A 13,159-nucleotide genomic window follows, 5' to 3' on the forward strand; every position below is an offset into this window, starting at 1 on the left:
AATACACCCATCACTATCTGGCACTGCATATAGTGCTTGTTTGATTTTTCTTTGCCCTGTCTCCCCTTGCACTATGTCGTGGGAGATTTAAATGTTAAGATGATTATTTAAATTAAAATTCCTTGCTCTACCCAAGCCAGAATCTGGCTTTTATAGGAGGTGCAGTCAGTTATAGTATTCTTGGTGTCTAGGGCCTTCCTCCCAACCTACTTGTCCCCCTCCTGTGACTCTCTAGGCCCCAAAGACCTACCACCACTGTGGTAATATCCATCTGCTCTTGCCTCTGTTTTGCCATTTTGAAAAAATGACAGTGCCTGACTTCAAATGATGCAGAGAAGGTTCTGGGCCAGCCAGACAGCAATTGGCTGGCCCGGAACCTTCTCTCCGACGTCAGAATTGACGTCGGGGGAAGGCTTGTGGGTTGGCTGTGTGAAGGGAGGGGAATGGTGCATGTTGGGTGGCAGGGTCTGTTTCGGGAGTGAAGCAAGGAATTGGCATTGGCTTCAGTGGTGGGGGGGGGGCGCAGGCAGGGAGAAATCCCAGGAGATGGCCAGCCCACGTACCCCCAACAGGCAGCCTGCATACCCCCTGAGGTACGCATACCGCAGGTTGAGAAACACTGGTGTAGTGGTTAGAGCTACAGCCGCAGCACCTTGTGGTTGTAAGTTCAAACCCAATGCTGCTCCCTGTGAGCTTGGGCAAGTCACTTAATCCTCTACTACCCCAGGTATATTATACAGACTGTGAGCCCACCTGGACAGATACAGAAAATGCTTGAAGTACCTGTATGTAAAATGTTTTGAGTGTGATTGCATAACCACAAAAAAGTGGTTCCAATCCCTTTCCCTTTTTGCGCTTTCCTCAAACCTTGGTCTTTGTTGCTACTGCAGCATGGCTTCAATAGTGCTAGTCAAAAGGTCTATTAAAGAGGTCACAGGACGAACTCTGCAAGGCTCTGCCAGCCCCTGCCCCCATGACATATGTATCAGAGAAGCTGCAGCAGGGATGAAGATTGAGGCGAAAGTGGAATAGAGAAAGATGCCTGTAATGCTTGGGGGGGGGTGGCTAGCATAGCTCCCTATTCTCAAACTATACCCCGTGCTCTGCTGAGAAGGAGGGGGGCAGCTGGCACAGGCCGGAAAATGTTAGTGGAGCTAGGGCCCTTCAGCCCTTGCCCTCCCATGAGGTGATCATGATTGTTGAGTTTATCAACATCTTAGGGGTTACCCAGAAGTAGAGAATGACACGGTGACAAAATTCATCACTGTCCCCGTCCCCGCGGATAACCGCGGGAAATAAATCCCATTTCATTTTTTAGTGTCTATTTCAGCCTCAGTCATTCTACATCAGCATTCTTCAAAGCAAAGCTTGAGGGTCTGTGGTTGTGGCCATTCATACTCTGATTCTTCCCTCTCTCCTTAAAGAATGACATGAAGATGGTTTCCCGCGGTTATCCACGGGGACGGTGATGAATTTTGTCACCGTGTCATTCTCTACCCAGAAGTTAATTAAGAAGAGTGCAAGACGGAAGATTTGCCTAGGGCAGTTAATACATTTGCACCAGCCACCATGGATTAGTACACAGGATGTGATATTATACGCCTGACAACAAAGGCCCTCTGTGTCCGATTCCAGTATTTTAACCCTTTGGTTACAGATCGGAGCTCACCTCGTCTTCCAATAGCGTAGGCAAAAGATCGAAATCATACAGCTCCTGCTCGTCCCTATCGTCCTCCCCGTAGTCTTCCTCACGTGCAGCGTCCCCAGTTTCCATCCCGTCGGAATGGGAAAGGCCTGCGTTTAGGAGTCGAGCCCCAGCCAAGACCGCTCCTCATCGGCTGCTCCACACCGCCAAAGCTATCGCGTGCTTCGAACTTTTCGTCTGGTCATTTCCATGCTGCCTAGTTGTGCTAAAGGGCCCTCCGACCGTCCGGGCCTCTCTGGGAAAGTTTGTTAAGCATGCGACGTCATGGCAACACGGCAGCTCTCCCTCAGCGTGGCAACACAGAAGCAGACTGCAGCTTCTCCGGGCTGACAGCGAATTTCCTCCCTCCTCCGGCCCGGGTTAGACATAGAGGGGGGGTGGGGGTGGGGGCTGGGCACAGCTAGTGTTTATTCAGACACACCGTGTGCTCTTGTGCTTTAACGAAGGGCAGATCTGGAGGTGTCACCTGACTTTGCAGCTAAAACAAAACCTCCCTCCCTAAATCTGCCGTACCTCCACTGTAAAGTGGCAAGGAAGACTTGTGCCATACGTAACGTGACCATTTTTTTTTCTCTCAAAAACGGGACAGGACCCTCCCCCCGGACCCCGTTAAGTACAGTGCAAAATATAGACAGCAGATATAAATTCTCAAAACTGACACATTTTGATCACTAAATTGAAAATAAAATCATTTTTCCTATCTTTGTAGGCTGCTGATTTCATGAGTCTCTGGTTGCACTTCTTTCAGACTGTGTATCCTTACTTTCATTTCTTTATCTTTCTTTCTGTCTTTTTTTTTTTCTCTCTCTCCATGCCCCCTTTCTTTCTTTCTTTTTCTCTCCCTGTCCCCTTTTTCTTTCTAACTGCCCGCCCCCCACGTCGCTGCCAATTTCTCCAAGCCGATGCAGCAACAGGTGTGTACAGCCGTGACTACACAAACATCCAACCCCATCCTCTCCCCCCTCCCCCCCCCCCCACACACACGTCAAGTCTGGCATCGGAGAGGAAGCCCGGAACTTCCTCTCTGATGTTACAATTGACGTCGGGGGAGACTTGTGCAGTCGTGGCTGCACACACCTGATCTGTATTGATCCGAGCTGCGCTGTGCTGATCTGAGCTGCGTTGGAGAAATCCTGGGCTCCGTGATCGCCTGTCCTGTGGTCCCCACGCACAGCTTCGGGACTCTTTCTCTGAAAACGGACATTTCAGCGTCCCGAAGCTGTGCGTGGGGACAAGGGGACAGACGATCTAAAAACGGGACAGTCCTGTTCAAAACGGGAAGTATATTCACATGCAACAGCCCCTGGGCCAAATTGGCATTCCTCTGCTACCTCTACCAGCACCCTGCTGAGAAAAGCCTGGTGACCCCCAACTCAGCGGGATCCTAGCAATAAATTCAGCTCTGTCCATCTTGTCCAGATCCTCTGAATCAGGGCTAGCCAGGATTGATCAAGAGGGACCTGTGCTAAGCCTCTGAAATTGCTTTCGGCATGTAAAATTATTTTTTAAAATTCCTCTTTAGTGGCAGGCGATTGTACACATAAAGTTATGAACCGAGGATCTGCAAGTAGAGGCCGATGATTACATGTGCAAAGTCCAGACTTGCCACCTAAGCGTGTGATTCATGGTATCTATATTTTGGGAAGGGGTAATGGCACGGAACTTAGATTTTTAACGATGTGCAGTTAAGATCCTTGAGGTCCACGTTTTACCCCTTCCCCTTATCTTCTGCCAACCTTGCTACACTCATCTTACCCCTTTCCTCAGATCACTTCACTGGTTCCCTATGCATCTCTACATACAGTTCAGACTCCTACTACAAGTGTGTTCATGCTACAGCCCCTCACTATCTCTCCTTATACTCTTCCCCAGAATTCTGTTCCTCAGATAAGCTGATTTTATCTGTACCCTTCTCCACTGTCAGTTCCAGACTTCTGTCCCATATGCCTGGAATAAACTACCTCAGTTCATTCGTCACGCCCATTACCTTGTTTAAAAGTAGACTGAAAACCCACCTTTTTTGATATAACCCATTCATTCACACACCCCTCGATCAAAGAAGTAAAACGGAAAAAACTATACGATGGCCTCCTGGCCACTCAAGCAGCTAAACTAGATAACCAAATCTCCAATCTACTGATAACGACACCAGACTACAAGACGTTCAGAAAAGAAATAAAAACTATACTCTTCAAGAAATTCCTGAAACAGCCCTAACTTCAAACTTACCGTCCTTCCCCCCTCCCTCTTCCTGCCACACAGAAACTACATAACCTACTCTTTACCTCTCCAGAAAGGACAAATGTTCTTCCATTGTAACCCTCTGTTTTTTATTTCTTTTGTAATCCGCCTTGAACCGCAAGGTAATGGCGGAATAGAAATCTCTAATGTAATGTAATGTAATAGCCTTCAATCCATAACCCTATTCCCCACTGCCCACTGCTCACCACCCTAGCCAGCAGATTAACCATCCCCTTAACTGTATCCCTCACCCTGGCATCCTGTTTGTCTGTTTAGATTGTAAGCTTTGTTTGAGCAGTGCTATGTATGTCTGGTAGCGCTCTAGTAATAATTAATAGCAAAAGTAGTAGTTGGTCAGGCACAGCATAGGAGCCAGTTCTGTGAGTGAGCACTCCAAATATTGAGCAAAGTCCTTGACTGTATTCATGAAGGAGTAATCTTTGTTGGGTTTAGCACACCCAATCATTTTGAAAAGTTGGCTCCTATGTAATGCCCCGCACTGCTCTCGACACTCATAGGCTCCTTGCGCTAAAATCCGCTACTGCGGTTTTATAAAAGGGGGCCATAGTGCAAAATATAGACAGTAGATATAAATTCTCAAAACGGACACATTTTGATCACTAAATTGAAAATAAAATAATTTTTCCTACCTTTATTGTCTGGTGATTTCATGAGTCTCTAGTTGCACTATCTTCTTCTGACTGTGCATCCAATATTTCTTCCCTTCTTTCTGCCTCCTGCATGCTTCGTCTCCTCCAGACCTCATTCCATTCCCCAACCAACATCTCTGTCCTTCCATGAGTCCAACTTTTTCTTCCTCTCTCCCTGTCCCCCCTTTCTTTCTGTCTCTCTGCCCCTTTCTTTCTTTCTTTCTTTTTCTGTCTCCCTGCCCCTTTCTTACTTTCTTTCTCTCTCTGTCTTTCTTTCTGTCTCCCTGCCCCCTTTCTTTTTTTTCTGCCTCTCTTTCTCTCTCCCTGTTCTGCCTCCCTGTCTTTTTGCCTGCACTGCGGGGAAGGGTGAGAGAGTCGGGGCTGCAGGAGACCGGGGCAGGAAGGAGATCGGGGAAGTAGGAATTTGGGGCAGGCAGGAGAGTCGGGGCTGCAGGAGTTTGGGGCAGCAGGAGATCGGGGCAGGCGGGAGAGTCGGAGCTGCAGAAGTTCGGGGCGGCAGGAGATCGAGGCAGGCGGGAGAGTTGTGGCTGCAGGAGTTTGGGGCAGGCAGGATATAAGGGCTGAGAGCAGGAGTTCGGGGCAGAGAGCAGGGCGGCAGAAGGCAGGGCAGTCGGAAAGGACCTGAGCGACTGGTCCTCAGCAGTCGCTTGTTTGTGATTGGCCAGCCCAGTCGGTGTTGCAGGGTTTTGGTTTGTGAATCGCTGCCTACCATCATTTGAATGCCGTTCCCCCTCATTTGGATGCGCAGATCGGAGGATGATCTGGACAGCGGTTAGTGAATCAAGTCGGAGGGAAATCAGATCGCAAAGTGCTCGCAAACCAATCGGTACGTGATCGGTTTGCTTAGTGAATCTAGCCCATGGTGCCTAAAATTATGTGTATACATCAGCACGATTAGCCGATATATGTGCCTAACTTAATAAAATAATAGGAATAATTAGCAATGATAATTGCCAATTAACACTTCACAATTGACATTACTTGGAGTTAATTGAAAGTTGATAGGCACTTAGCACAAAGTGTTATGTGTTATGTCCAGTGCGTGTATCTAAAAATAGGCATGGTTAGGTGAGGGACATGGTTGTTTTTTAATGCAATGCACATGTTTTTGACTTAAGACCCATTGACCCATATTCTATAAATAGTGTCTTAATTTAGGCACTAGTAGGTGTCCTACCAGTGCCTAACTTAAGTGGAAAAAGCCATTTATAAACGATTAGTATCATTTTTTTTTTTTTTAAGTAGGTTCCTATTGGCATCTAAAGAAACAGCGCCGGCATCATGGCTACAGAGGTGCTTTACAACATCTAATGGCACTGTAGACATGACTAATGCCAGAAGTGGTGTTAGGCATTGTAAAGTGCTTCTGTAACTGCAATTCATGTACAAGGTAGGTGCTAGAAATGTAGGCCTTAAAAAACCCTGGCCTACATTTACAGCGCCTAGCTTTCACGAAGCCACAATCCTATAAACGGCGTCGTTGTTTGATTAACACGTGATCGGTGGCCATTTTTTAGGCAGCCGTCAACAACGGCACCATTTATAGAATCCGGCCTAATGTACATACAACTTAGGCACTAGACCAGTGGTTCCCAACCCTGTCCTGGAGGACGACCAGCCAGTCGGGTTTTTGGGATAGCCCTAATGAATATGCATGAAAGAGATTTGCATATAATGGTGATGACAAGCATGCAAATCTGCTCCATGCATATTCATTAGGGTTACAGATTATGGCATAGTATGCTACATATAAAGTTAACACAATACACATTGAAACATCTTAATGTACCGCATAGGGTGTAAGTGGAAGTCAAACATGTGGAGGGCCATTTTCATAAGAACTTCCAAGTCAAAACTGGGACATCCTGCTCATAACATCCCAAAAAAGGTTCATCTCACAGCCATTTGCGAACAAGTAAAAAGGTTGGGATTTTGGGGTTAAGAATATGTGAGAAGGACACTTATGTGTTAAAAAAAAGACCTAATCAAAAAACAGCAAGGGAATATATTTATCCAAGGTGATGCTTATAAATCACTGTTGTACTAGTCACCTTTGTTTTACTTCAAACTCTGATTACAACACAAGCTGATGTGGTTAAGTGAACACTCAGACCCGCAGCTGAGGTCCGGTGAAACAAGTTCACGGAGCAGCTGTTAAGGAGACCATCATTGTTGTTCACAGTCTCCTCCACCAAACAAAGACTAAATAACAACACATAAACTTGAAGAAAATAAAATAATAAATTTAACAGCAACTTAACTTTGAATGGTGTGGATGGTACACATAACTGCTCCGGGCTCCTCCGTTTATTCACAATACCGACCCCCCAACCTAGGTTTCACCCGCTGGCTTCTTCAGGAGGGGTACTACAATTACAAGATGACTCAAATCAGCACTACACCACACAGCTTGCTAACTTAATAAACACTACATTTTGAAATACTCAATATAAACACTCACTCTGCAACTTACCGGCACAAACACTCCATACTGCACACACACGCACTGCTGACAAGAGGAACTTCCCAGCAGGCCACGCTTTAAATACACTCCCCTTTTGCTACCTGCTATGTCATCACTCCTTACATCATGAGTGAAAGGTTATAGTTGAAACCTTCAATATCATTGTTTAATCCTGCGGGGGCCAAAGTATGCCATTGGAATATAAACTTCTGCTCTAAATAGAGAAGATGTTGGGTAATATTTCCGGATTTTTTATGAGCACACATAAGAACAGTATATTGTAATTCCTCAATGGAGTGCTGTTGTTCAATCCAATGGCTAACTGTACAACAGTGATTTATAAGCATCACCTTGGATAAATATATTCCCTTGCTGTTTTTTGATTATATCTTAACATTGGGATAATGACAGCCCTGGGATGGACCTCCAAATCGGGGCTCACAGACGATCGGATCTCTGCTTTAATGGCCAGCTCTAGGCTATTTGATGAAGTTAATTCAGATCCTATTTGCTCCTGGGAAGAAGTTAAATCATTGAATAAAGCTCTGATCAGGGCTGAATTGCATTCAGCGACATTGGTAGAATACTGCCATGCCCAGAGGGTACCCCGAGGACTCAGGATTCGGAAAGAACCTAGATTTATGGATAATACGCAGTATGTTCAAAATTGGAATTTAACTCTAACACGTTGCTCTATAGACCTGATGCTGCTCACCGTTGACGCTCTAGCTCCTATTATTCAAGAACAGAGGAGTGAATTAGCTGACAAATTAGAACAGTTAAAAGGTCAACACTCTGAGGAAGTGTTTGTACAAAATGTACAAGAATTGGAAGCACAGATGAAGAACTATACCAGTGAACAAAGAGCTATAAAGGTCAAAAAATATCATCGGGATCACCTTGACTACACACGTGGATATGTATATCCTTGGATGAATAAAAAAGTTAATACACGGAGGAGCCGACAGATGGGAAAGAAGGTGCTGTTTAAAATGTCCACTAGTGGGTCCTCTACAGACACAGATGAGCAAGTAACATCTCAAGGAAAGATCCCAGTTAAATCAGTAGAATTTCAACCTACATTATCGGATTCTTTTTTACGATTACCCACTCAACTACCTGCAGAGGCGACGGAGATAGTGGACCCAGCAGTGAGACCCAAGGTCAATCGACCCAAAGAGAAGAAATCAACACGCAAATAAACGCAGGCGTGTTTAATTTGTCCTCGAGAGTCCTTACTACGGCGGAGGAGGACTTATTAACTAAGGGACTATCGTTTGTGCCTGTCAATAAGTATGACGCCTTTCAGACCCGAGCGTCCCTCTATCGATTCTTCCGGGTCTTAAGGTTAAAAACTTTTTTTGCAGACAAGTCATCCACAACAGACCCTATAGAAGCAAGAGGAATGAAATCTAAATCTAAGTGGATCCCCCCAGGAGCACCTGATGTTTCCTTAGCAGCCTTCGAAAGAGCAGTATTAAGAGACGTTGAGCTTGCTGAAAAATCACAATTAAAATGTGGCTCTAACTTATCATTACAACAGTTCAGCTTGCTTCGGTCATTACAACAGGATCCTACTATCATTATCCAATGCGCCGATAAAGGCGGTGGGATAGTGATACAGGACCATGATCAATACTGTATGGAAGCTTTAAGGCAGTTATTAGATGTAAGCTTCTATAGGGAAGTCGATGTGAATCCCACTAAGGATATCAAGACAGCAATTGATATCATATTAAATTCAGCACGTCAAGCTGAGGTTATCACAGTTAAAGAGTTTAAATGTCTGAATGTGGAATATCCGGAAATTCCATATATATACTTCATCCCCAAAATCCACAAGTCTTCTACGTGCCCCCCGGGCCGTCCGATTGTGGATGGTATTGGTTCAGTGCTGGAACCTCTGTCAAGGTTTATAGATAGTTTCATCTATAAACATGTTGGTACTGTTCAGTCCTATGTACGGGACTCTTCTCACTTCCTGCAATGTTTGCAGAGTTGTGAGGGTCAAGATTGTAAACTGTTAGTAACTGCAGATGTTTCCGCCCTGTATACCAATCGGCGGCCCTGGCAATTATCAAGCAGGTAGTTAGTAAAAACAATATTTCAATTCAAAAGAAAGAGCTAGTAGGAACTTTAGCTGAATTTGTGGTGTGTCAAAACTATTTCCAATTCACAAATAGGTTCTTCTTTCAGACCAAGGGGGTGGCTATGGGGGCCACGGTGGCCCCGTCCGTCGCCTGCCTCTACATGTCTGAATATGAAGACAAGCATGTCTATACTTCTAGATGGTTTAGTAAAGTTGGTCTATGGAGAAGGTATATAGACGATGTCTTCTTCTTGTGGAATGGGGAGTGTGACGAATTGGAAGAATTCCTAAAAGAGCTGAATCAGGCAGATCCTAATATAACTCTTACTCATGAAGTAAGAAGTGATAGGATATCCTTTTTGGATATCCAAGTAGTAAAATCTCAGATCAACTCTCAAGTGTGTTATGATACTACTTTGTATAGGAAACCGTCCGATCGGAACACTCTCCTACATTATCATAGTCATCATCCAAAACCCCTCAGGGATAGTATCCCGGTGGGACAATTTTTAAGGTTGCGGAGGATCTGCTCTGACGAGTGGGACTTTCAGCAGCAGGCCACGCTTTTATACACAAAGTTTATGGAGAGAGGTTACCCTCCCCGGGTAGTCAAACGAGCATGGAAGAGAGCCCGCAACTGTCAGCGGGAGTGGCTGTTTCATCCCCAACAAAGGGAGAATAGTGGGGCCGTGGTATGTGTATTGCCTTATTCCAATCGAAGTCAACAAATTAGAAAAATCATTCTGAAACACTGGCCAGTGCTGCAGGTACATGAGAGCTTGAATGACATCCCTTTATTTGCCCACACCAGGGGCCAGAATTTAGGTCAGATTTTGAAACATCGTGACTCTGTCCAACAGAACAGAGAGGGTCCTCACGTACGTTGCCATCAGTGTGCGTATTGCCCTCATGTCCTCAACACTGACCGAGTGATAATTCCCCAAAAAAGGGGGAAGAAATTCTATCTAAGAACAGGCACTAATTGTTTGTCATCTGCAGTAATATATTGTATTATTTGCCCTTGTAGGCTACATTATATAGGACATACTCGGCGTGCTATTAAAATTCGCATTGCCGAACATTTGAGCAACATAAGATGCAAACGTGTTACTGCCCCCCTAGTTAGCCATTGGATTGAACAACAGCACTCCATTGAGGAATTACAATATACTGTTCTTATGTGTGCTCATAAAAAATCCGGAAATATTACCCAACATCTTCTCTATTTAGAGCAGAAGTTTATATTCCAATGGCATACCTTGGCCCCCGCAGGATTAAACAATGATATTGAATGGTTTCAACTATAACCTTTCACTCATGATGTAAGGAGTGATGACATAGCAGGTAGCAAAAGGGGAGTGTATTTAAAGCGTGGCCTGCTGGGAAGTTCCTCTTGTCAGCAGTGCGTGTGTGTGCAGTATGGAGTGTTTGTGCCGGTAAGTTGCAGAGAGAGTGTTTATATTGAGTATTTCAAAATGTAGTGTTTATTAAGTTAGCAAGCTGTGTGGTGTAGTGCTGATTTGAGTCATCTTGTAATTGTAGTACCCCTCCTGAAGAAGCCAGCGGGTGAAACCTAGGTTGGGGGGTCGGTATTGTGAATAAACGGAGGAGCCCGGAGCAGTTATGTGTACCATCCACACCATTCAAAGTTAAGTTGCTGTTAAATTTATTATTTTATTTTCTTCAAGTTTATGTGTTGTTATTTAGTCTTTGTTTGGTGGAGGAGACTGTGAACAACCATGATGGTCTCCTTAACAGCTGCTCCGTGAACTTGTTTCACCGGACCTCAGCTGCGGGTCTGAGTGTTCACTTAACCACATCAGCTTTGTGTTGTAATCAGAGTTTGAAGTAAAACAAAGGTGACTAGTACAACAGTTAAAAAAAAGACCAACATGAACAGCCATTGTCCAAAATGAAATGTCCAAAATATGAACACCAACAAAGCAAGCACAATAATGTGCTTTTAGAATTTCCTAGTTTTATTAGAATTTGCTATGCTGCACATGTGGAATCAATCTAGGCAGTGTGCAATTAAAATGTATACTAAAAAATAAAAAAGGAGCTGCCATGTCAATAGAACAGTTGAAAACAACTGGAAGAATGGTAGGCGAGAAGATAAGGGAACAGAAAGGAAAGTTGGTCAGGCAGGAGGGAGGGAGGAAATAGCAGATTTATTTACTACTGGTATGTACCAGTCCAGGCCAAAAACATCTTATTGACAATCTTGAAAGGCATCCGAAAATAGAAACGATTTTAAGACTATTTTACAATTTGTATAGAAAGATTCTAAATGGAGGTATAAGGGAAGGGCGTTCCAAAGCAGTGGTCCAGTTATACTGAGCATTTTACATCAGATGGAGCAAGGGCGTGGGGGAGCGCCATCACTCACGGGGGAGCGCCTTCGCTCGTGGAAGGGCGCCATCGCTTTGAGCATCTACTACCCTCGCTACATCACTGATTGTATACTTGTGGTTTTATAGGAGAAATTTTCACTTCAAACATGTTTGTAAGTATTTATTTATTTATTCAGTTTTCTATATTGTTCTCCCACAGTAGCTCAGAATGGTTTACATGTATTTATTCAGGTACTCAAGCATTTTTCCCTGTCTGTCCTGGCGGGCTCACAATCTACCTAATGTGCCTGGGGCAAGTCTGACAAAGATGGCAAAACAAAGGGGTCCTTTTACTAAGGCGTGCTAGCCATTTTAGCGTGCACGAAACACTAATGCGTCCATTATATTCTATGGCCACGTTAGCGTTTAGCTTGCACTAAAACGGATAGCGCACCTTAGTAAAAGGACCCCATAGTTTACAACGCATGGTAAAAATGTAATATGACAAAACATGAACGACTACTTCGAAAAATTGTGAGCCATGGAATCGAGGGTGAAATATTCACGAGGATTAAAAACTGGCTGGCGGATAGGAAGCAGAGAGTAGGGGTAAATGGACAATACTCGGACTGGAAAAGTGTCACGAGTGGAATGCCGCAGGGTTCGGTGCCTGGACCCGTGCTCTTCAACATATTTATAAACGACCTGGAAATTGGTACGACGAGTGAGGTGATTAAATTTGCAGACGATTCAAAGTTATTCTGAGTAGTGAAGACGCAGAAGGATTGCGAAGACCTGCAACATGACATAAACACGCTCGAGAAATGGGCCGCGACATGGCTAATGAGGTTTAACGTGGATAAGTGTAAGGTGGTGCATGTCGGTAACAAAAATCTTATACACGAATACAGGATGTCCGGTGCAGTACTCGGAGAGACCCCCCCCCCAGGAAAGAGATTTGGGAGTACTGGTCGACAAGTCAATGAAGCCGTCCGCGCAATGTGCGGCGGTGGCGAAAAGGGCAAACAGGATGCTAGGAATGATTTAAAAGGGGATCACGAACAGATCAGAGAAGGTTATCATGCCGCTGTACCGAGCCATGATACACCCCCACCTGGAATATTATGTTCAGCACTGGTCACCGTACTTGAGGAAGGACACAGTACTACTCGAAAGGGACCAGAGAAGAGCGACTAAAATGGTTAAGGGGCTGGAGGAGTTGTCGTACAGTGAGAGATTAGAGAAACTAGGCCTCCTCTCCCTCGAAAAGAGGAGACTGAGAGGGGACATGATCGAAACATTCAAGATAATGAAGGGGATAGACTTGGTAGATAAAGACAGGTTGTTCACCCTCTCCAAGTAGGGAGAATGAGAGGGCACTCTCTAAAGTTAAAAGGAGATAGATTCCGTACAAATGTAAGGAAGTTCTTCACCCAGAGAGTGGTGGAAAACTGGAACGCTCTTCCGGAGGCTGTTATAGGGGAAAACACCCTCCAGGGATTCAAGATGAAGTTAGACAAGTTCCTGCTGAACCAGAATGTATGCAGGTAAGGCTTTTCTCAGTTAGGGCACTGGTCTTTGACCTAAGGGCTGCCACGGGAGTGGGCTGCTGGGCACGATGGACCACTGGTCTGACTCAGCAGCGGCAATTCTTAT

The 13,159-nt window shown here is 44.9% G+C and overlaps 1 protein-coding gene across 11 annotated transcripts in view; it reads right to left on the reverse strand.

Annotated features, from left to right (window-relative positions):
• Positions 1 to 2,166, reverse strand: part of KNDC1 (kinase non-catalytic C-lobe domain containing 1) — a 116,293-nt gene extending 114,127 nt beyond the window's left edge. For 3 of the 11 annotated variants that reach the window (XM_033941852.1, XM_033941853.1, XM_033941850.1), the window contains exon 1: positions 1,670 to 2,146. In XM_033941852.1, the coding sequence (XP_033797743.1) occupies positions 1,670 to 1,774 (105 nt within the window). In that variant the 5' untranslated portion in view covers positions 1,775 to 2,146. Of the gene's footprint in view, positions 1 to 1,669 lie in introns of all 11 variants that reach the window. The other 8 variants (XM_033941856.1, XM_033941855.1, XM_033941851.1 and 5 more) reach the window with 5 other exon arrangements.
• Between the last annotated feature and the right edge of the window lie 10,993 nt (positions 2,167 to 13,159).

The sequence above is a fragment of the Geotrypetes seraphini genome, chromosome 4 (assembly GCF_902459505.1).
Source record: "Geotrypetes seraphini chromosome 4, aGeoSer1.1, whole genome shotgun sequence".
Taxonomy (NCBI): domain Eukaryota; kingdom Metazoa; phylum Chordata; class Amphibia; order Gymnophiona; family Dermophiidae; genus Geotrypetes; species Geotrypetes seraphini.